Source organism: Aquarana catesbeiana, linkage group LG07, assembly GCF_042186555.1.
Source record: "Aquarana catesbeiana isolate 2022-GZ linkage group LG07, ASM4218655v1, whole genome shotgun sequence".
Classification (NCBI taxonomy): Eukaryota; Metazoa; Chordata; class Amphibia; order Anura; family Ranidae; genus Aquarana; species Aquarana catesbeiana.
Genome location: NC_133330.1, coordinates 210623948 through 210648373, shown reverse-complemented (window position 1 = coordinate 210648373; position 24426 = coordinate 210623948). Strand labels below are relative to the sequence as shown.

The following is a 24426-nucleotide window of genomic DNA, read 5'->3' as shown; positions in this document are numbered from 1 at the left end:
GGAACTGATTTTCAACTTAAAATACATTTTGACATAACGATACCCACTTCTTTCCAAAGAAGATTTTAAATGAAACTCCAAGAGTTAATTTGGGGGAAAAAAAAAACAAAAAAACACACATTTTTCCTTAGATTCATTGCACATTTTCCTTTCTCACCATCAATTTTTGCCTATTAAATTCCATTTTTTTTCTGTTGTAGATTACAGCCATGATCTGCTGATGACAAAGCAATTCCGTTTATATGGACTGTTATGGTGGTACCACAATAATATGGCAGCACGTTTGGCACTATGGCAGCATAGAAAGTGCACTGGAGATGGAACCTTCAAATGACATCAGCACCTCCAATGCAGGGAGAATCTCTACCCAAAGTAAAACTAAAGGCAAAATGTATTTTTTAGTTTTGGATAGAGTAGAGAAGGATTAGAACACCTGTCAGTTTTTATTGCCGTCTGTGCCCCCATTATCATTGAAAGTGAAAGTAAAAGAAATTCCCAAATTTTGGGTTGTCCCCAGAAAAGTAATAGAAGGGGGATTTTCCAATGGTAACACTAGTTCTGGTGACTTGGAGGTCCCCAAGGGATTCCCTTAATTTAAAGGGATTTCCGTTAACTTCCTGTTTGACTAATGGACAGGAAGTGAAGGTAAATCTCTGCAATGAGACACCAATGTCAAAAATAAATCTGACAGGGGTTATAACCCTTACTCTATCCAAAATGGGAAAAAAAAAGTTTCGCCTATAATTTTACTTTAAAAGGGATATCAAAGTCTATTTTTTTTTAGTTAAAAATTACAAACATGTTATACTTACCTGCCCTGTACACTTGGTTTTGCACAGAGCAGACCAGATCCTCCTCTTCTCTGGTCCCTCTTCTGTGCACCTGGCTCTTCTCTCCCGTTGAGTGCTCCTACAGCACGCAGCTTGCTATCGGGGCACCCAGCCGAGTCACAGCTCTGTGTCTCCTTTCAGACACGGAGCCGCGGCCCAGCCCCCTTTCTCTCCTCATTGGCTGACTGACTGATGGACAGCAGCGGGAGCCAACAGCGACGCACTGCTGTCTGCTAATGAGGAGGCAAGTCCCAGGTAGCAGAGACACTTCTGCAACATCGCTGGATCTAGATGGACCTCAAGTATTAGGGGCTGAGGGGGGTTGCTGTACACAGAAGGCTTTTTATCTTACTGCATAGAATGCAGTAAGATAAAAAAACCTTCTGACTTTACAACCACTTTAAAGCTGGGTTATACACGTTTAATCATTTCTTCTTCTTTTTTTTTTCCCCATTCAGCGAGCAGGTTGAGAAGAAAAAAAAAAAAAAAAAAAAAAAAACCCACACCTGACAGATCCCTGCATCAACAAACAATGTGTGATCCAGAGAGCTCCTCTGCTGCGCTATTGTATTCTGACATAAGGGGAAATCCCTTCCATCAGAATACACAGATCAGCGCTCGCAGCTATTGGCTGTAAGCGCTGATCGAATGGAGATTTTTCAGCATGACTATTCAACAGAAGCCAGTCATTTGACCAGCGTCTGTTGAACAGACAGCAGTAAACATGGACCGAAAGGCGAACCGGCAGATTTTCAGTCCATATATATCCTCCTTTAGTGTCAGACAACTACACACAGCACATTACTAATGTGAGCCGCTGAAGTGATCTATCCTCCTAAGCTGCAAGTTTGGAAATGGTTTCTCTACTGAACCATGACTTTATTCTGGAGCCCTGACTTCTGCTCCAAAATCACATATGCCAACAAAAGATATAAAATACCTAGGATGCCAAAATCAACTTATCAAGACCTCATGATTGCCAGTCGCATGACTAAATGCCTAGACTTTACTGAGGGGTGACAGAGATGATCCTCCCCTTTAAAGTTGGGTCACATGACTGCCACCATAGGATCTCAATGTAGAACACTGATCAGGCCTTTTGTTTAACCTGAAAATAAACAGCATGGAAATATGTGACTCCTAGGTGCTTTTTCCATACTGAGCAGCTTTGCATAATATATTTGCATACTATGATGCACTTATCTGGCAAATTGCCTGACCCCTACAGTAATTCTCCTGCTTCCCTTGTCACCAGTGCTTCCACCTTTTCCAGGCCTTTTTCTGGGTTCAGTCTTCTAGCTGCCTTGATTGGCCCAGGTGAGATATTGTAATTCCCGAGCATGCCCATGTGAGAGTTACTTTGTTCTGGCACAAAATTGTGCCAAGAGTGTACACTGAGCTGTGGCTCTGCGCACAATTAGGACTTGTTCACAACATATTTGTTGAGCTGCGCTGATCTGTAAACATGAACGCAGGCCGAAGGAAGATAGAAAACTGTATGCACTGTTCGTATTATACTGCTGTGTTGAAGTAACATTGCAGTGCGCGGCATAAAAAATGCAGTATGTCACGGTCGCACTGTCTGCTTTAGCAATGCACACTGTCTTAGGAGATTGGCATCACAAATCTTCATAAAGCAGGAGAAAAAAAAAAAATAAGAAGTGTTCCTATTCATCTGGACACACTTCAAAAAGCAATAACTAAAGGATATAAAACTAGAGAGTGATCTGGTAGGGAAGAGTTTAGGAACAAAAGAATATGGTATGTATGTGCTGGGAAACATTAAGATACAGGCAGCACACATTATTATGTCCTTGCAATGCGTTATAAAACTAGATCTCAAAATAGATGTTTACAAACTTATTTTCAGGAAGACCTTGGTGTGGATTTCTGAATATTTAACAGCCACACACATAATCAAAACTGACCGTTGAAAACTCACAGCTGCTGAAATCTTATCTCCTTCAGGACAGACATACCGGAGTTTTTCAACAGCTGTAATACTTACACAACAATTTATGTTTTTTAACTTTTCCAACAGATTACTACCGTATATACGCGAGTATAAGCCGAGTTTTTCAGCACATTTTTTTGTGCTGAAAGTACCCCCTCGGCTTATACTCGAGTTAAGCACTTTTCTGCAGCAGAAAGTGATATTTTCTGAACCAAATTTGGGACCCCATATCTCAGGGCCACTTGGTGCTAGTAACTCCAAATTTGGTGTGCAAACCCAGTGGAACTAGCACTACAACATATACAAGGTTCCTAGCACGAAGTGGCCCCGAAATATGGGGCCCCAAAGTCGGTTCAGAAAATATTCTCTGCTGCAGAAAAGTGCTTGACATTTTCCAAACCGACTTTTGGGCCACGTACCTTGGGGCCACTTGGCTCTAGGAACCACAGCTTATATTGTAGTGTTATTTCCACTAGGTTTGCACACCAAATTTGGGGTTCCTAGTACCAAGTGGCCCCGAGAAACGGGGCCCCAAATTCGGTCAACTGTGTCCATCTGCAGCAATGTCATTTCGGGACCCTTTGGGTACAGAGACCCCAAATTTTGGCTGCATTTAGGAACCCTTAACTACCGAGTTTGAAGTTCGGGGGACCTATGGCTGCAAATGGGCACAGTGAAGCTGCAAATGGGCATTGTTGACCCTCTTTTCCACTTACAGTAGCTGCACATTTCTCACCCTAGGCTTATACTCGAGTCAATAATTTTCCCAGTTTTTTTTGGTAAAATTAGGTGCCTCGGCTTATATTCGGGTCGACTTATACTCGAGTATATACGGTATATTGCATTATTACCACCGTAAGAGCCTCAGACTTAAGCTTATACTTCAAAAAGGTATACAGAGCACAGAAACGGCATCCAAAAATGTAAATGGTGTCAACGAATAAAAAATATTCATATAGCTACTGAGTGACAAACCAATAACGCAGCGACCTGCAGTAAAAAGGAAATCAAGTGAATTAAACAGCTACAGTAGAACTATAGGTAAAACACTTTCATTTTGGATCAAGCGAGGGAGGGTTTATAACCCCGGTCAATTTTTTTTTTTTTCGCTATATGTGTCCCATAGCCAAACATAAAGCGATAGGAAATCCCTGCAAATTAAGGGAATTCCTTGGGGACCTCAAGGTCACCAGAACCAGTGTTTCCATTGGAAGATTTCCCCTCTATTACTTTTCTGGGGACAACCCAAAAGTTACGTTCACTTTCAATGATGATGGTAAACAGGACAAATAGAGACTGTGAATCTCCTAAACAGGGGGACACAGACAGCAAAAAAACTGACAAGCGTTTTAATCAATCTCCACTCTGTCCAAAACTAAACAAAAAAGTTTTGCATTTAGTTAAACTTTAATGTCCCAGAAAAGCTGAGGACAGCGATGGGGGGGGGTGGGGGGGGGACTGAGGATTCTGACACTGACACATGGGATTGAGATATGAGGTGTAGTTCAGATCTGTGCATGTGCAGTGTAAGGCATCTCATGCATTTTAACCCTTTCGCAGCCAGAGCCATTTTTGCGTTTTTTTGCACAAATTTAAAAAATCAAGTTAGACTTACCGGTAACTTGTTTTCCAGGAGTCTTTCAGGACAGCAGCTTGAGAGCGTGGCTCCACCCACTTGACAGGAAACACACCTCCACCAAACTTTAAAAGGAGGCTCCTTCCCACTTATCAGTAGTAGTAGAGAACCTCCGGCCCAAGCTGGAACACATAATCAGAATATGGTTAGTCACAGCATAGTAATTTAATACAATAAGGGCAGGTTGCTGCTGTCCTGAAAGACTCCTGGAAAACAAGTTACTGGTAAGTCTAACTTGATTTTTCCCTTAACGTCTTTCAGGACAGCACCTTGAGAGGATAATTGAGACTTACCCACTTAGGGAGGGACCACAGCCTGCAAGACCTTTCTGCCAAAAGTTTGTTCACTTGCTGACAGAAGATCCAGCCTGTAATGACGGACAAACGTAAGGTAACGACCACGTAGCCCCCCTACAAATCTGATCTGGGGGGACACAGTAGGATGCTAGAATAGCTGATTTAAGCCATCTAGCTATAGACCCCTTAGAAGCTTGTTGGCCCTTCTTTTTACCAGAAAAAAGTATAAACAGAGAGTCCGAGGACCGAAAGTTACTTGTTACCTCCAGATACTGTAATAAAGTCCCTCTTACATCCAAATTGTGGAATTTGCCTTCTTTTTCCCCCGAGGGGTTAGAGCAAAAGGTTGGCAGGATGATCTCCTGCGACCTATTGTGGGCTGACGCCACCTTTGGCAAAAAACCCGGATCGGTTTTAAGTATAATCCGATCTGTGTAGATAGTTAAAAAGGGTCTCTTAACAGATAGGGCGTGCAGCTCACCAATTCTCCTTGCTGACGTTATTGCAACTAAGAACAAGGTTTTCAGAGTAAGATTCCCTAGAGAGCTCTCTTGTAGTGGTTCAAACGGTTCCTTTGTGAGGGCTTACAGGACCACTGATAGATCCCAATTGGGAAAGTGCTTAGCCGGAGCTGGTCTGGATCTGGTAAGTGCCTTGAAAAATCTTATAACCAAGGGCTCAGAAGAGATTGGTCTTTCTAGAAATACTCCCAAAGCAGCTATTTGTACCTTAAGGGTGCTGACTGACAAGCCTTTGTCTGCCCCCTCTTGAAGGAATTCCAAAATTGACACTAAATTTCTTACTTTACTCTTAGTCGAAAGACAGAAAGAGTTGAAGACTTTCCAATATTTAGCATAGATTTTTCTGGTCACTATTTTCCTACTGGAAAGCAAGGTAGTTACCAAGGGTTGTGACAGACCCTTGTTAACAACTGCTCCTCAGAAACCAGGCCATGAGGCTTAGACTGGCCACTCCCGGATGCTGTATTGGACCCTGTAGGAGCAGGTCTTGCCGGAGAGGCAGCCGCCAAAATAGTTTGACTGCCATCTGTAGAATGGTGGAAAACCATGCCCTTTTTGGCCAAAATGGAGTACAGGGGGTCCCCTAGTTACAAACATCCGACTTACAAACAACTCCTACTTACAAACGGAGGGAGACAACAGGAAGTGGGAGGAAATCTACCCCTAGGAAGGGAAATTCACTCTTGTAAGAGCTATTATGGGGAAAAGGTATCTCCACTGATGCTTTATCACCAAGGCTTGTTTCCACAACAACCCAAAATTTTCAAAATCCAATTGTCATTGGGACAGAAAGTGAGGTGAAATCTTCTGAACAGGGGCACACACAGCAAAACAAATGTTACAGGGGTGTTAACCCTTCCCTATGCTATCCAAAAAGCATAAAAATAGTTTTTTTGGCTGGAGCTACACTTAAAAAAATGTACCTGTTCCGACTTAAAAACAGATTCAACTTAAGAACAAACCTACAGTCCCTAACTTGTTTGTAACCCGGGGACCCCCTGTAATTAGGATTACTGCCACCTTCTCCCTCTGTATTTTCCTTAACACCAATGGGATAAGTTGGAAAGGAGGAAATGCGTAACCCATATGGAAGTTCCAGGGCTGAATTAACGCATCTGTCCCCTGGGCCCTGTCGTTTCTGTTAATCGAGAAAAATACTGGGAGTTGTGTATTTTCTTCTGACGCAAATAGGTCTATCTGTGGTTGACCCCAGGCCCTGGTAATCATTGCAAAGATTTCCGGATTCAAGCTCCATTCTGACTCCTGAATCCGCCTTCTGCTTAGATAATCTGCCACTACAAGGTGCCTTTGAGGTGGACTGCTGATAAGGACCGAACGCGTTTTTCTGCCCAAACCAGGATCTTTGAAGCTAGCAACTGAAGTGTTTTGCTTCTTGTGCCCCCCTGTTTGTTTAGGTAGGCTATGGTAGTGGCGTTGTCTGAGAGGACCCGGACATGGGAACCTTGAAGGATTAGAGAAGGCATCTAATGCTAAGGCGACTGCCTTTAGTTCCCTCCAATTTGAGGACCTCTTTGCTTCTGTCCGAGACCACATTCCTTGCGTGAAGTCTTCATCTAAGTGAGCTCCCCAACCCCATACACTGGCATCTGTCGTTACCACCTTTTCTATTGGAAATGACCAGAGCAGGCCCTTTGACAGATTCTCCTGTCTTCTCCACCACCAAAGTGATCTTTTGATTCTGGTGGGTATTTTCACTTTTGCTTCCAGAGATTCTGTCCTGTGATTTCATATTCTCAGGAGAAAAGTCTGGAGAGGCCTGAAATGTAACCTTGCCCATTGAATTGCTGGTATGGTTGTGGTTAGGGTTCCTAGGGATGACATCACTTGTCGGACTGATAATTCCTGGCTTGCCTGTAAGGACGCTACCACCTTCTGGACCTTCACGTTTTTCTCTTCTGGGAGAAAAATCTTCTGTTCCCTTGAACAGATCTGATACCCCAGGAATAGTATTTTCTGGGCTGGATTGAAATTTCACTTCTGCATATTTATGATCGAACCCAGGGTTTCTAGATGACCTTGGGTTTTTCCGAGGTCGTCCAGCAGTCTTTCCCTAGAAGGGGCAAAAAGGAGTAGGTCATCCAAGTACGGAATTACCGCCATCCCCTGTGTGCGAATGCGAAGAGGTGCAAGCGCTTCTGCCATTATTTTTGTAAAAATTCATGGAGCAGAAGACAGGCCAAAGGGGAGAGCCCTGAATTGCAAGTGCAGAACCTCTTTCCCCAAATTTATCGCCAATCTTAGGAATCTTTGGGACTGCGGGGCTATGGGGATATGCAGATAGGTATCTCGAAGAAGGTCTATTAATGCCACAAAGCATTCCTTTGTCAATAGATTCTTGACCATGAAGATGGAGTCCATACGAAACCTTTTGTATTGGACTGATCTGTTCAGTGGTTTCAGGTTTAGGATTAAACAAACATTTCCGGATGGTTTCTTTAACAGGAATATACGGGAATAAAATCCCTAATAAAGCTACCCCTGTGGGACATAAGTCATAACCCCCTGATCTATCAGATCCTTTAATAGGCTCTTCATTGCTAGGGATTTTGTTACATCTCTTGGAAGACCTGTCACCAAGTACCTTTCTAGGGGGAGATCTGAAAATTCTATATTGTAACCCTGGGCTAGCATATTCAGAATGTACTGGTTTTCCGTTATGCTTGCCCAATAGGGGAGAAAGCCTTGCAGTCTTCCCCCCACCTGTAACCGACTGTCATTGCGTCCTGCTGGTTGACGCAGGAGGATGGAAAAGGACATTTCCTCTGCCTTTTCCTCTTTGCCCTGACCAATTTTTCTTTTTCTCTTGAGGCTTGTTTTGTTCCTGAGCCCTTTGAGGACGAAAAAAAACGTTTGACTGGTTGTTTCTTCTTTTTGACAGGAAAAGATTTCTTTTTATCTGCAGTCCTGTCCAGAACTGAGTCCAAATCAGGGCCAAACAATAAGTCTCCTAGAAAAGGGACTCCACGTAATTTTTAGATGCTGCGTCCCCCTGCCAAGTCTTTAGCCATAAAGCCCGTCTAACAGAATTAGCAAGGGCTGCAGCCTTAGCTGTCATCTTGATAGGCTACGGCTGCTGAGAGGGTAGAAAAGGAGTCAAGAATTTCTTGCTTAGGGGAATCTGCTATTATATGAGCTCTAAGCTGATTTACCCAATACTCCAAGTTCCTGGAGATGTAGTTGCCATTGCTGGCTTAAGGTTGCCCATAATGGATTGCCAAGTCCGCTTGAGTTGTTGATCCATTTTTTTATCCATGGGGTCTTTTAAGGTCCCCATGTCCTCAAATGCCAGATCAGTAGATCTTGACACCTGAGAAAAGGCTGCATCAAGTTTTGGAACTTTATTCCAAAGAGCCGCTGGGCCTTCATCAAAAGGGAACCTTCTCTTATGAGCCCTAGAGAAAAATGGTTTCCTATCAGGGTCAGCCCATTCTCTTCTGATTGTTTCAGAGATCACTGCTTGGACTGGAAAGGTACGGGACTTAGACTCGCTAAGCCCTGCATACATCTTGTCGTGTAAAGACATTTCCTTATGCTCTTCCTCTAGGCCTAGAGTAGCATAAATAGCCCTTAAAAGGCCATCCACCTGATCCAAAGATAATTTATATTTGGAAGACGTATTTTCCAGCTCATCGTCATCCTCACTCGATTCATTAGAATGAGATGGGGAAAGCGCTTCCTGGTTCAGAGGACCCATTTCTGCCTCCACTGCCGGGACTAACAGTGAGCCTTGAGAGGACTGTGAGGTAGTGGGCTGACTTGCAGATGGATAGGTGAGTGAGGATCTGAAGGATTGAATGGTAGCATCCAATTCCTTTTTAGCAGATGCAATTAGATCACTGCATGCAGAAGTGGTTTCTTCCCTCACCAAGGAGTCAACACATGTTTGACATAAAGCCTTTTTCCAGCCTTCATTTAACTTAATTTTGCATGAAGGACATTTCTTTCTAATCCCAGGGTCAGAGCTCTTGGCCTGCCATGATAAGGGAAAAAAAGAGAGAGAAAAAGACAAACCATCTTTTAGAGTCAGCTTGAATACTCAAGATGCTCACCACAGGTGCACAGTGAGAAAAGCTACCAGACCCATGTGCCCTGACAGGCCCCTCCGCCACCAAGGGAAAAAAATACCCTCAAACTTCACTAACATTTAGAGAGAAGAGGGCTAGAGAGAGACCCCACAGTAAAGCTGAGCAGAAACTACAGTCTGCTCCTTACCTGGGCCTTGCTGGTGCCTGTTCCACTAGCTGCGGTTCCTGAATCCATGCTGAGGCAGCAGCGTGATGCTTGTGGCGACCAAACGCTGGTTCCGGACTCCAATAGCGCCTGTGCGCCGGACCGGAACTGGAAATAAATAGGCACCAGACCTATTCCTCCCTCCTCCCCCTGTGGTTCCGGGGGAAATGACGCCTGGCGCCTGCTCCCTGGATGCCGCCCCACTTCCGGATACCTCACATCCGGCGGATGCAGTCCTCTGACTGCCCTTCCCAAGATGGCGGCAGCGTCAGGGAAAAAACATGTGCTGGAAAAAAAACAAAACGCCTGTCATGCCCGACGCCCCCGCCTGGGAGCGGCGATACCCGGAGCAGTTCTGGCTCTCCCCGAGCACTGACGAGGGAGAAGGATCCCATCCACCTGGCACCCGTAAGCCTGTGGAAAATGGGAGGAATTGGCTCTCCTGAGGTAGGTAAAAATAGTGGAGTAGGAAGCCTGTTCTCTCAGGACAGAACCTTGAGAGCTCCAAACTCCCACATGTGTTCCCGCCGGAGGAAACACATAAACTGATAAGTGGGAAGGAGCCTCCTTTTAAAGTTTGGTGGAGGTGTGTTTCCTGTCAAGTGGGTGGAGCCACGCTCTCAAGGTGCTGTCCTGAAAGACGTTAAGGGAAAAATTATTTTCGGCCTGACGATTACATACAGTGGGGATGGAAAGTATTCAGACCCCCTTAAATTTTTCACTCTCTGTTATATTGCAGCCATTTGCTAAAATCACTGAAGTTCATTTTTTTCCTCATTAATGTACACACAGCACCCCATATTGACAGAAAAACACAGAATTGTTGACATTTTTGCAGATTTATTAAAAAAGAAAAACTGAAATATCACATGGTCCTAAGTATTCAGACCCTTTGCTGTGACACTCATATTTAACTCAGGTGCTGTCCATTTATTCTGATCATCCTAAAGATGGTTCTACACCTTCATTTGAGTCCAGCTGTGTTTGATTATACTGATTGGACTTGATTAGGAAAGCCACATACCTGTCTATATAAGACCTTACAGCTCACAGTGCATGTCAGAGCAAATGAGAATCATGAGGTCAATGGAACTGCCTGAAGAGCTCAGAGACAGAATTGTGGCAAGGCACAGATCTGGCCAAGGTTACAAAAAAAAAATTTCTGCTGCACTTAAGGTTCCTAAGAGCACAGTGGCCTCTATAATCCTAAAATGGAAGACGTTTGGGATGACCAAAACCCTTCCTAGAGCTGGCCATCCAGCCAAACTGAACTATCGGGGGGAGAAAAGCCTTGGTGAGAGAGGTAAAGAAGAACCCAAAGATCACTGTGGCTGAGCTCCAGAGATGCAGTCGGGAGATGGGAGAAAGATGTAGAAAGTCAACCATCACTGCAGCCTCCACCAGTCGGGGCTTTATGGCAGAGTGGCCCGACGGAATCCTCTCCTCAGTGCAAGACACATGAAAGCCCGCATGGAGTTTGCTAAAAAACACCTGAAGGACTCCAAGATGGTGAGAAATAAGATTCTCTGGTCTGATGAGACCAAGATAGAACTTTTTGGCCTTAATTCTAAGCGGTATGTGTGGAGAAAACCAGGCACTGCTCATCACCTGTCCAATATAGTCCCAACAGTGAAGCATGGTGGTGGCAGCATCATGCTGTGGGGGTGTTTTTCAGCTGCAGGGACAGGACGACTGGTTGCAATCGAGGGAAAGATGAATGCGGCCAAGTACAGGGATATCCTGGACGAAAACCTTCTCCACAGTGCTCAGGACCTCAGACTGTGCCGAAGGTTTACCTTCCAACAAGACAATGACCCTAAGCACACAGCTAAAATAATGAAGGAGTGGCTTCACAGCAACTCCGTGACTGTTCTTGAATGGCAAAGCCAAAGCCCTGACTTAAACTCAATAGAGCATCTCTGGAGAGACCTAAAAATGGCTGTCCACCAACGTTTACCATCCAACTTGACAGAACTGGAGAGGATTTGCAAGGAGGAATGGCAGAGGATCCCCAAATCTAGGTGTGAAAAACTTGTTGCATCTTTCCCAAAAAGACTCATGGCTGCATTAGATCAAAAGGGTGCTTCTACTAAATACTGAGCAAAGGGTCTGAATATTTAGGGCCATGTGATATTTCAGTTTTTCTTTTTTAATAAATCTGCAAAAATGTCAACAATTGTGTGTTTTTCTGTCAATATGGGGTGCTGTGTGTACATTAATGAGGAAAAAAATGAACTTAAATGATTTTAGCAAATGGCTGCAATATAACAAAGAGTGAAAAATTTAAGGGGGTCTGAATACTTTCCGTCCCCACTGTAAATCCCCCAAACATTATATATTTTCTGAAAGCAGACACCCTAGAGAAATAGTGGCAGTTCCAATTTTTGGCACACGTTATTACCGCAAATGTCATAGGATTTTATGTGCTTGGGTGTAACTATTCTTTTTTCAAAAAAAATATATATAGATTTTTCTTTTTCTATTTAACTTTTTTTCATCACATAGGGGACAAATAGTTCCCTATGTGATGATTTTTAGGTGACAGGTTCTCTTTAATAACAGTTTAGGCTCCACTGAACGTTTTGCAATAGAGATCGCATTGCAAAACATCCTTTCCCATCTCAAGTTAGCCGGGGACACATTGGGGGGACGACTGACCCAGAAGTGAAGTCACAGACATAGCTTTCCAGGTCACAACAAGAAGGGGGGGGGGGGGGAGTGGACGTGAGTGCACTCTTCTCCTTCCCCTCCAGCCCCTGGCACCCGCCATGTTGCTCTCGGGTCGCAGATGGGCAAACAGAGCCCAGAAAACATGGCGGGGCAGTAACGGGGGTGTGTGGAGGCAATCGGGCGGCAGCGCAGCCGTCTGAATGCTTTGACCTGACAGGCAGGAGTCTGTCAGTTCCACACATAATCACAGTGGCTTCAGCCACTGGATTGTGGGTGTGAAACCCTCCGCTGTCAGGTCTGTATGACACACGGACCTTGCAGCAAAAGGGTTAATGGGCTGCCATCCTTACGGTGACTAACCGGTTCTCAAAGATGTGTCATTGTATTCCACTTAAGAAGTTGCCCACTTCTAAGGAACTGGCTTCCATTTTTGCACGGGAGATCTTTTCGCTTACATGGGCTACCCAAGGTGATTGTCTTGGACAAGTCAGTTTGTGTCTCGGGTCTGGCGAGCCTTTTGTACACAGTTGGGAATTCAGCTTGCTTTCTCCTCTGCGTATCACCCGCAGTCTGATGGGGCCACAGAAAGAGCCAATCAGTCCTTGGAGCAAATCCTACGTTGCTTTTTTTCTGACTATCATAACAACTGGTCAGACCTATTACAGTGGGCAGAGTCTGCTCACAACTGTGCCTTGAATTCTGCTTCCTGATTGTCTCCGTGTATGGCGAATTATGGTTTCCAACCTTCCATGTAGCCTGACTTGTTTGTTCCGCAGAGTATTCCTGCGTTGGAGGAGCATCTCCGTGGTCTTCGTTCCACTTGGGTACAAGTCCAGGAGGCTTTGCGACATGCTAGTGATAGGTGCAGACTCCATTCTGACCGCAGACGCCTGCCTGCGGCTTCCTACCAGGTTCGGGACAGGGTTCAGCTAAGTATAAAGGGGTGCTGGGGGGGGGGGGGGGGCTGCTGCACTAAAGAAGGTTTTTCACCTTAATGCAAAGAAAACATTAAGGTGAAAAAACGCCAAGGGTTCACAACCCCCTTAAGTAGCAAGACTCACCACACACAGTTTGAGGCAACTGAGCACCATAAAATGTTACTCTGCAGAAATACTGTAGTTTTCCTTGAGTTTTTTTTCTTTTTTAATTAGCATTAAAAAAAAAAATTAAATAAATAAAATAAAAAAAAAAAACTTGGCCGAGTTCCAGTTCAACTGTGGAGAGACCTTTAATTTAAGGCAGGCATACACACTGCAATACTGATGCTCTACAAAAGTAATCAAGATAGTAGATGTTACAAACAAGGCAAACTTAACGCATACCCATGATTTGGGGCTATTCCTCTCTCAATGGAAACCTGGCTTGGGAGCTTTGAGTCTTTACATTCATCGGCTTTCTCTGCACTGCTGGGAGAAGACAGGAAATCATTATAAAAAGACAGAGGTTTTTTGTACCATAATGAAAATAAGAAATTATAAATCGTTAAATGGGCCAGTAATGCACAAAATACTGGTTTCCTTGGAGAGAGGCTTTTTTAGATGTAAAACATCTCCAAAAAAACAGCTCCCACCATCCCTTATCTAATTAGTCAGTAGGTGTAAGGCTCGGTTCACACTAGGGGCGACACGACTTGCAAAACGACTTCTATATAGAAGTCTATGCAAGTCGCCTCAAGACGCCCCCAAAGTAGTACAGGAACCTTTTTCTAAGTCGGAGCAACTTGCGTCGCTCCGACTAGAACGGTTCCTTTGTACAGAACGGGACGCTACTTGTCAGGCGACTAGGTCGCCTGACAAGTCGTTCTAGTGTGAACCGGCACTCAAGACCTTGGACATAGGCTGCACCCAACCGTCAGCGTATGTGCAGTCCCACGGAGGCCACTGGCTCCTGGGAGGCTGCAAATACAAGCAGGCTGAAGCATTGCACTTATGGGACCGTGTCCTCTCAGCACAGCTCTCAGTCTGTCAAAGAATGACATTTAACATTTTGTAAAATGCTAGAGTGGAATACTGCAGATTAATTGCCTTAGATCCTTAGTAATCATGAGATTTGATATAATAAAACTGGAGTGTAAAATCTGGTGCAGCTGAACATGATAGCCAATCAACTTCTGTCTTCAGCTTGTTCAATTAAAGCATTGTATCGGCCTACCCCTCAAAAAATTAAAAGTCGGCAGCTACACATACTAAAGCTGCTGACTTTTAATATTAGGACACTTAGCTGTCCTGGAACCCAGCGATTGGCTGTCGGGTGCCTCCGCCACCATTGTCAGTAAGGGAACCCTACTGCGCATTCACGAAGAGCGCTGCACTCTCTTACTGGCCTGGCAGCAGGGGGAGGAGGAGGGGGGCCGGACTTGTGACGTACCTCGCCGCTGCGAGGTCTGACAAAAGTGGGTATGGGGTAGCTGTCAAAAACAAGTCCCCCCCCACCCCCGAAAGCTGACATTTTAAAAGCAGAAAGTGACCTCACCCCATTGTATTGCTTTGCTTATTTACAATTTTTTAGTCCTATTCTAGCACATTTGTCAGTACTATTTTAGTATGTTATCACTTCGGCAAGAATGATATCTCTGCTCCTGCAGCTTCCTGGGATATCCCATCACATATCACAGGAGATTGCAGGAGCATGGAGACACAGAGTTGGAGGGAAGTCCTGGGGACGTTTCATCGGTGGCTGGCCACAAGAACCCAGAAGACACAGCTGGCTCCCGATGACATTGGAAGGGAAAAAAAAAAAGCAATGCAGAGTTTGGCTTGTGATTTTTGTGGTTATTTCTCACACTTAAATTATTCAGATCAACAAACAAATTTTAATATCACACAAAGATAACCCGAGTAAATCTAAGATGCAGTCTTGGAAAAAGCTGTTCAAACCTACCTGGCCCTATGTGAAAAAGTAATTGCCTCCTCCCTTTCTGAATCATGAATGAACTGTGATTAACCACAATTTTTTGGAAAGCAGAGTTAGATTTCACTTACCACACCCAGGCCTGATTACTGCCAGACCTGTTGAATCAAGAAATCACATAAATAGAAGCTGTCTGACAAAGTGAAGCATGCTAACAGATCACAAAAAGCCACACATCATGCCACAATCTAAAAAAAAAAAAAAAAAAAAATCAAGAACAGATTAGATACAAAGTAATGTACATGTATCAGTCTAGGAAGGGTTTCAAAGCCATTTCCAAGGCTTTGGAACTCCAGTGAACCACGGGGAGAGCCATTATCCACAAATGGAGATAACTTGGAACAATGGCCAACCTTCCCAGGAGTGGCCGGCCTACAAAAATCACTCCAAGAGCATGACGACGACGACTCATCCAGGAGGTCATAAAAGGACCCAGAACGACATCTAAAAGAACTGCAGGCCTCACTTGCCTCAGCTAAAGATCAGTGTTCATGATTCAACAATAAGAAAGAGACTGGGCAAAAATGGTATCCATGGGAGAGTTCCAAGGCCAAAGCCACTGCTGACCAAAAAGAACACAAAAGGCTCATCTCACATCAAAAAACATCTTGATTATCCCCAAGACTTTTAGGCAGATATTCTGTGGACTGATGAGACAAAAATTTTACTTTTTGGAAGATGTGCGTCCCGTTACATCTGGCATAAAATGAATACAGCATTTCATAACAAGAACATCATACCAACAGTCAGACATGGTGGTGGTAACGTGATGGTCTGGGGCTGCTTTGCAGCTTCAGGACCTGGACGACTTACCATAATTGATGGAACCATGAATTATGAGCTCTACCAGAAAATCCTAAATGAGAATGTCCGGCCATCAGTTCGTGACCTCAAGCTCAAGTGTACTTGGGTTATGCAGCAGAACAATGATCCAAACCACAACAGCAAGTCCTCCTCCAAATGGTTCAAACAAAGCAAAATTTAGGTTTGAGTGGCCTAGTCAAAGCCCGGACTTAAATCCAATTGAGATGCTGGATCATGACCTTACACAGGCTGTTCATGCTGGAAAACTCTCCAATGTGGCCGAATTAACACAATTCTGCAAAGAGTGGGCCAAAATTGCTCCACAGCAATGTGAAAGACTCATTGCCAGTTATCGCAAACGCTTGATTGCAGTTGTTGCCGCCAAGGGTGGCACAACCAGTTATTAGGTTTAGGGGGCAATTACTTTTTCACATAAAGCAGGCAGGTTTGGACAGCTTTTTTGCCTTAAAGCGGGTGGAACGTCGCTTTAATAAATGAAACCATCATTTAAAAACTGCATTTTGTATTTACTCGGTTTATCCATGTGTAATAATAAAATTTTTTTGATGATCTGAGTCATTTAAGTGTGACAAATATGCAAACATAAATAAAAAAAAAATCAGAAAGGGGGCAAATACTTTTTCACAGTATTGTATATACATATAAACACACACAAAACACCAGCAAGTTGAGCATACATTCTTTATAGAGCTTAGTCATGTTTTAGTCTACACAGAGCAAAAAAATCCACAAACCTTTTCTTTTTTTCAGAGAAAGATGGCTGGTCTGGTAAGTGAACATGGTTCTCCTTAGCATATTCAACCACAAGCGTGTGACCCAACACTGTGAGCTGATGAAGCACTGAAATACCCTGTGAATGAATGGTGTGACATCATTTCAAAGTGCTTGAACATTAAAAAAAAAAAAAAAAAAAATATCATAAAACGGCACAAAACAATGTTTAGTTACAATAAGAGACTTTATTTGAGAAGTCCAAAAAAAAAAAAAAAAACTTAGGGTTGAAGAATTCAATATTCTCCAAGAGAAGAGGGAAAGTAGGCGTTTTTCTTTATTTCTATAATGGCTGTAAAGTTTTTCAAGGTTGATGCCCTTGAAACACCGTACCTTGCTAAGCCAATTATGCATCATATAGGAAACCTGTACTGACAAAAGTTGCTGACCTAAAAAATCTAAAAATGCCACTTGCCTAGTTGGCTTAGCCCTCAATGTTGTCAGTTTCCAAACCCCACACATCACGACTGGTCTGTAGTTATATAGGTGTCAGAGGATGAAACCACCATACACACAATATAATACCCAATTTGTTTGTAAAATATAATAGATGATATTGCACCAAGTAAATAGATACCAAATATGTTAAAATGTAAAATTGCACACACTGGTGAAATGACAACAAACTATGATACCTAAAATTATTCATATGCAACACTTTAAAAAAAAAAGTCTTTACAGGTACCAGTTTAGCATTATACATGAGTTTTCATTTTTTTTCCTCATTAATATACACACAGCACCCCATATTGACAGAAAAACACAGAATTGTTGACATTTTTGCAGATTCATTAAAAAATAAAAACTGAAATATCACATGGTCCTAAGTATTCATACCATTTGCTGTGACACTCATATTTAACTCAGGTGCTGTCCATTTCTTCTGATCATCCTTGAAATGGTTCTACGCCTTCATTTGAGTCCAGCTGTGTTTGACTATACTGATTGGACTTGATTAGGAAAGCCACACACCTGTCTATATAAGACCTTACAGCTCACAGTGCATGTCAGAGCAAATGAGAATCATGAGGTCAAAAGGAACTGCCTGATGAGCTCAGAGACAGAATTGTGGCAAGGCACACATCTGGCCAAGGTTACAAAAAAAAAAAAAATTTCTGCTGCACTTAAGGTTCCTAAGAGCACAGTGGCCTCCATAATCCTTAAATGGAAGACGTTTGGAACAACCAGAACCCTTCCTAGTGCTGGCTGTCCGGCCAAACTGAGCTATCGGGGGAGAAGAGCCTTGGTGAGAGAGGTAAAGAAGAAGCAAAAGTTCACTGTGGCTGAGCTCCAGAGATGCAGTCGGGAGATGGGAGAAAGTTGTAGAAAGTCAACCATCACTGCAGCCCTTCACCAGTCGGGGCTTTATGGCAGAGTGGCCCGACGGAAGCCTCTCTCAGTGCAAGACACATGAAAGCCCGCATGGAGTTTGCTAAAAAAAACACCTGAAGGACTCCAAGATGGTGAGAAATAAGATTCCCTGGTCTGATGAGACCAAGATAGAACTTTTTGGCCTTAATTCTAAGAGGTATGTGTGGAGAAAACCAGGCACTGCTCATCACCTGTCCAATACAGTCCCAACAGTGAGGTATGGTGGTGGCAGCATCATGCTGTGGGGGTGTTTTTCAGCTGCAGGGACAGGACAACTGGTTGCAATCGAGGGAAAGATGAATGCGGCCAAGTACAGGGATATCCTGGACGAAAACCTTCTCCAGAGTGCTCAGGACCTCAGACTGGGCCGAAGGTTTACCTTCCAACAAGACAATGACCCTAAGCACACAGCTAAAATAACGAAGGAGTGGCTTCACAACAACTCCGTGACTGTTCTTGAATGGCCCAGTCAGAGCCCTGACTTAAACCCAATTGAGCATCTCTGGAGAGACCTAAAAATGGCTGTCCACCAACGTTTACCATCCAACCTGACAGAACTGGAGAGGATCTGCAAGGAGGAATGGCAGAGGATCCCCAAATCCAGGTGTGAAAAACTTGTTGCATCTTTCCCAAAAAGACTCATGGCTGTATTAGATCAAAGGGTGCTTCTACTAAATACTGAGCAAAGGGTCTGAATACTTAGGACCATGTGATATTTCAGTTTTTCTTTTTTAATAAATCTGCAAAAATGTCAACAATTCTGTGTTTTTCTGTCAATATGGGGGGGCTGTGTGTACATTAATGAGGAAAAAAATTAACTTAAATGATTTTAGCAAATGGCTGCAATATAACAGAGTGAAAAATGTAAGGGGGTCTGAATACTTTCCGTCCCCACTGTATATCTCCTAAGGACAGGAAGTGATTAAATAAAAAAAAAAAAAAAAAAAACTGTAAACTGTAGTGGGAAAGCACCAACACTGCCATTTCTGACCTCTCCTGAATATACTACTTACCCAGCCATTGCCCTGCTCCAATGGCTTTCACAATTTTTGAGTCAGTAACCTGAACCAAGTATGAAAATCAAGAGCCCCTAATTCACTCAGAATTTTCTCATCGTCCTGTTTGTTACAGATCAGTGTTTACCATGGTATGCATAGCTAACACGCTTCATATATTGCAGCTATTTAGTTCTCAAGACATGCAGTATAAAAATATGAAATGATACCTTTGCAGCAGCAAATTCATTTGGGTACGTTGCGAAAGCCACATGCTTCTGAAAAGAAATAAAAACAAAAACGGAAAGTTTAGATCTGATATTACATTATCACCATTGTCTTTTTGGATCACTGATTTCCAACACGCACTAGTAGGTCCAGTGCTACCCTCTTGCCAGTTATTTTCTTTACTGCATTGTTGGTCAACACATGAAAGGAAGGTAAATGATGTTATTGCAAAGTCTAATTTTTTTCTATAAAAATAACAAATATGTTATACTTACCTGCTCTGTGCAGTGGTTTTGCACAGAGCAGCCTGGATCCTCCACTCCTTAGGGTCCCTCTTCGGTGCTCCTGGCCCCTCCCTCCTGTTGATTGCCCCCACAGCAAGCAGCTTGCTATGGGGGCAACAGAGCCGAGCCAAAGCTTTGTGTGTCCATTCAGACACGGAGCCGTGGTTCGGCCCCGCCCCCTCTCTCCCCTCATCGGCTAACTGACTTTGACAGAAGCAGGAGCCAGTGGTGTCACTGCGGTGTCTCAGCCAATCAGGAGGGAGAGTACCAGATGGCTGAGGCACGCGTGGACATTGCTGGATCTAGGTGGTACTCAGGTAAGTATTAGGGGGGCTGCTGCACACAGAAGGCTTTTTATCTTAATGCATAGAATGCATTAAGATAAAAAAAACCTTCTCACTTTACAATCACTCTAAGCTCAGATAAAGTATTTAACAGTACACAAAAAAGTAAGCTCTTATTATTCGATATGCACAAGCGATAAAGGGCAAGAGGGGAAAAGCTTTATAAATTCTGCTCCACAATTGTATACTATGCTTAGACACTGCTTAGGCTTGCATGAGTAGCATTCCATGACAGAAACACCCACCAAATGCAGTGGCACACAGCATTGCGACTGTGGCATGTGTACATTTCTGAACAGCTGCATGCTTGCGTTCAGGTGGATAGTTGGGAGGGGGTGTCATACGGAACCCCAAAAGAGAAGAAATGAAAATTAAGGTTGGGTCTAATAACTTCAACTTAAGGTTCTGAGGGTCCCAGCGATTGCCTGTTGGCCTTTAATTACCCCACACACTATCACAAGCTTCTGATGGCACCATTCACAGGATTCTAAATTTCCCCAATACTACATCCAGCTTTGATGGCCCCTTGGCACCTCATTCTACATTTTAAATTACCTCACAAACTACCTTTAGCTGCTCGATGGCCCTATTAGATCTCACATTAACACCAGTTTTGCTGGTTCCACTGTACTGCTCACTAGATTCTAAAAACCTCCCTGCACACTGACAATGTCAACACTTTCAGAAGCATGGAATACCTACATCCCCAGCTGCACTCAGTGGTTCCTCCTGTCAGCGACATGGGACTGTACAGCAACATGGGGCTGACAGAAGGAACCATTGAGCATAGCAGGGGGATGAGGACACCCATTTCTGGAAGTGTTAAGGTGGAACTTTAGTCAGAAAATAGGGTCCTGCTAGATGACTTAAGGCTGGCCCCTTTTGCAGGTATTGCTATGTAATGCATTGAAAAAAGTGCCTAAACTGTTTTTTTAAATCTAGTAATACACTGCCTCACCCATTCTCAGTTGTTATTTTTAGACACTGCAGAATTTGTAGAGATCTTCTGACAGCCTTAAAAGGGAATTAAGCCCTCCTATGCTTTAGAGCAGGGGTCTCCAAACCCCGGCCCGCTTGTGCGTTTTGTCCAGTCCCGCAGCTCTCCCAGACTCTGCCAACATAGCATTGCCGATCTGCTGCCTTTTAAAAGCAGCTGGTGTTATCGGCAGTATGTCTGGCAGGTACCGGAAACAAAGCCACTCCTCCCACACCCTCCCATGCTGCCACGCTGTGCTGAGGATTGGCTGCTAGGACCGCCGTTGTCCTAGCAACTGGTGACACATCAGCGTGGCACCTCCCTGCTTACCGCCAGCTGTTTGTATTAGAAATACTTCCACGTGTTTAGCAAAGGGCAGGAGTCAGAGGAGAGCTGAAGTTAGGTCATACTGAGGCAAGAGGCAAATGGGAATAAATGTGCTGAAGATGTACAGCAGACGATGATGGGGCACACAGATGTGCGGAAAGGCACCAATGGGGTACACAGACGTAGGATCCATGTAAAATATAGTCATTTTGTTTAAATTGTATTCATTCATTTATAAATAACTGATTATTTTCAGCCCCTGAATACTTGTAAAATCTACAATGTGGCCCTCGCGTTGAAAAGTTTGGAGACCCCTGCTTTAGAGCCAAGGAAGCTGCTTCTGTTTGATCTGCAACTGCCATGGTGCTGCACATGTGATCTGTTATGATTCCAGCCATTTGATGGTTTGACAGTTTGCGTGAGGACACAAGCAAATGTGACAATTAGCAATCCCGGTATTCTGTCAGATTAGGAGACCCGTCAAATCTTGTAACGGAAGTGACGTTCCGTCACGGCCATCTTGGTACGCCCGGAACTCTGCCTCAGTAAGCCTACAGCCTGAAGTCGCCAAGCAGACATCTTTTTTACACCCACCGAAGTCTTGCATTTCACACTTATTTTTACCAGTAAACTAAGCTATATGGTGAAATACAGTATTTAGAAGTCCATGACACTGTTTTGAAGATTCAATTTTAAAAGCAGCAGTGTTCTGTCAGATTGGCAAACGTGTGAGATCAGCAGGCTTGTCGCTGCTTTTAAAATTCAACATCAAAACAGCGTCACAGACTTTTAAATACTGCATTTCACTATATAAGCTCAGTTATTGGTAAACTTAAGTGTGAAATGCAAGATTTCGGTGGGTGTAAAAAGATGTCCACTTGGCGACTTCAGACTGTAGGCTTAGTGTGGGTTGTACCAAGATGGCCATGACAGAACATCACTTCTGTTACAAAATCTGATGGAACACTGGGTTTCCGGGAATGTAACTGTTTTTTGAAAACGTTAAATCGATGGGTTTAGTTCCGCTTTATTGCTGTTCTGGAGCTTTGGGCTTCAGCAAAATGGCAGCCTCCAGCAAGAAGAAACAGAAGCAATGCTGGAAGGCAATTTACTGCACACACTAATTTTGGTATCATTATTAACGTGCAATGTATGTTCCTTGCTAAAGAACTTTTTTTATCAAGTTGTTATAGGTAAAGTTCCACTTTGGGCGCTTAAGATGGAACTTAATCCAAGATTCAACATTTTCAAAAAAACAGTTACATTCCTGTAATGCCAGGAGTGTTAACTGTCACATTTGCTTGTGCTCTCAACTAAATGGTCAAACCAACACATGGCTGGCCATATTTCTCCTTTAAGACTTTGCTAGAGACTATTCACTTGAAGAGGGTAGAGTTCAGACTTGCCACAAGATAAAACAAGCTTTGTCTGTACTTCTCTCCTTTAGGCTCGATTCACACTATTGCAATGTGGGAACCAGTGCGATTCCAGTGCAGGTTCCTGCATTGCATGTCTCTGGCAGGCAGTTCACACTGCCCTATGCGAACCGCTGTGGGTGGCAATACAAAGTTAACGACACTCTCTGATCAGTTCGCAGATCGCTGTGGGAACTTCCAAGCAATGCAGGAATCTGGTCACATGGGTGTGTAGATCCATGGGATCCGATGACAGTGCGGACCAAAAAAGGGTCCTGCACCATTTTGGTGCAAATTCAGCCATACAATCTGTATGGCTGAATTTGCATCTCGCAGATCGCATGTGATATGCACAGCAGTGCAGGGTGAATCACACAGTGTGAACCCAGCCTCAAAGTGGTTCCAAAGGCAGAAGTTTTTTTTTTCATCTTTATGCATTAAGATTAAAAAAAAACAAAAAAACAACCTTCTGTGTGCAGCAGCCCCCCTAATACTTACCTTAGTCCATATTGAACCAGAAATGTTGCACAAGAGACTCAGCTGTCAAGGACTCTCACTCCTCATTGGATGAAATAGCAACAGGCGTCATTGGTGTGAATAAGGAGAGAGGGGGTGGGGCTGAGTCGCAGCTCCCTGTCTGAATGGACACACAGAGCAGCGGCTCGGGTGCCCCCGTATCAAGCTGCTTGCTGTGGGGACACTTGTCAGGAAAGAGGGGCCAGGAGTGCCAGCGGGAGACCCAAGAAGAGGAGGATCTGGGTTGCTCTGTGCAAAACCACTGCACAGAGGAGGAAAGTATGGCATGATTGTTATTTTTAAACTAAAACCAAGACTTTAATATAGGGTGTACTCTGACGAGGTGTAGATCAGGACATCACCACCCCTCATCCAATCATAGAACGCCTTGTATTCATTAAACAGAACACAAGATGTTCTGTAATGGTGGAAGTGTCCCTGTGGTCACTATACAGGAGGACAGCCACTCAGCACTGGAGCCAGAAGACTGTGGTGATCCTAATACAGGGATTTCCAGCTTCTCCAGGGATCCCTCACTGTGCCAGACCGGACCTATGTACCTATCAAATACAAATCATACCCACTTGTCAGCTTTAAGGAAAGCTTCAATATTATGTATTCCTAAGCGGGGTGTACTGGTAATACACATGGAGCACACATGGAGCACACAGGGGGTCATACATGGTGCTCCCCTCTTACCAGGCTCCCCCTCGTCCTCCCGGAACACAGGCGCACACTGCACGCTCCGCTCTTCTCCAGCAGCTCCCTCTGTTCTTGGGGACTAAGCTCAGCTGGGAGATGCCGAACCAAAAGCGTCTTCCTCCCGCCTGCATCCATCTCTCTATCACTCTCAGGCTACAAACACAACTTCCGCCCAAACAGGAAAAACTTCCTCATGAAACATCGCGTGATTTGAGCCGCCATCTTTGGTTTACCGCAGAGAGCCTGTGTTTAGTCAGAATGCTTTCCCCTTTTCGGTGTAGCCTTACCATGGAGGGGTGCGGGGTGTAGTAAGATGGCAGCGACGGAACGTTACTGTCGTTACACATTTTGACGGGTCGCCAAATCTGATGAAACACCTGCCATCCACCGAAACAGTACGCAGGCGCCCCTAATGGTTATTTCGAGGAGCGCACTGCATCGCTACATTACAGAATACAGAGTGCTATACACTGAGAGCAGAGAGATCAGCTGGACTACAATTGTATGCTTCCATGGTGGGGGGCTGGATGGAGTTGTGACTACACGCCACTTGACCTCCGGAAGATGTACCCCTCTTCATGTCTAGGCCACATTTTGTGATATG

At 44.0% G+C, this 24426-nt stretch overlaps 1 protein-coding gene across 1 annotated transcript in view; it reads right to left on the bottom strand.

The window, feature by feature from the left end:
• RNPC3 (RNA binding region (RNP1, RRM) containing 3) overlaps nt 1-24011 on the bottom strand; it is a 59820-nt gene extending 35809 nt beyond the window's left edge. The window contains exons 1-4 of the mRNA XM_073593011.1: nt 23820-24011; nt 19261-19308; nt 16628-16743; nt 13481-13564 (exon numbers count right to left, since the gene is read on the bottom strand). Of these exons, the coding sequence (XP_073449112.1) occupies nt 13481-13564; nt 16628-16743; nt 19261-19308; nt 23820-23957 (386 nt within the window). The 5' untranslated portion in view covers nt 23958-24011. The remainder of the gene's footprint in view (nt 1-13480; nt 13565-16627; nt 16744-19260; nt 19309-23819) is intronic.
• Nucleotides 24012-24426: the final 415 nt, after the last annotated feature.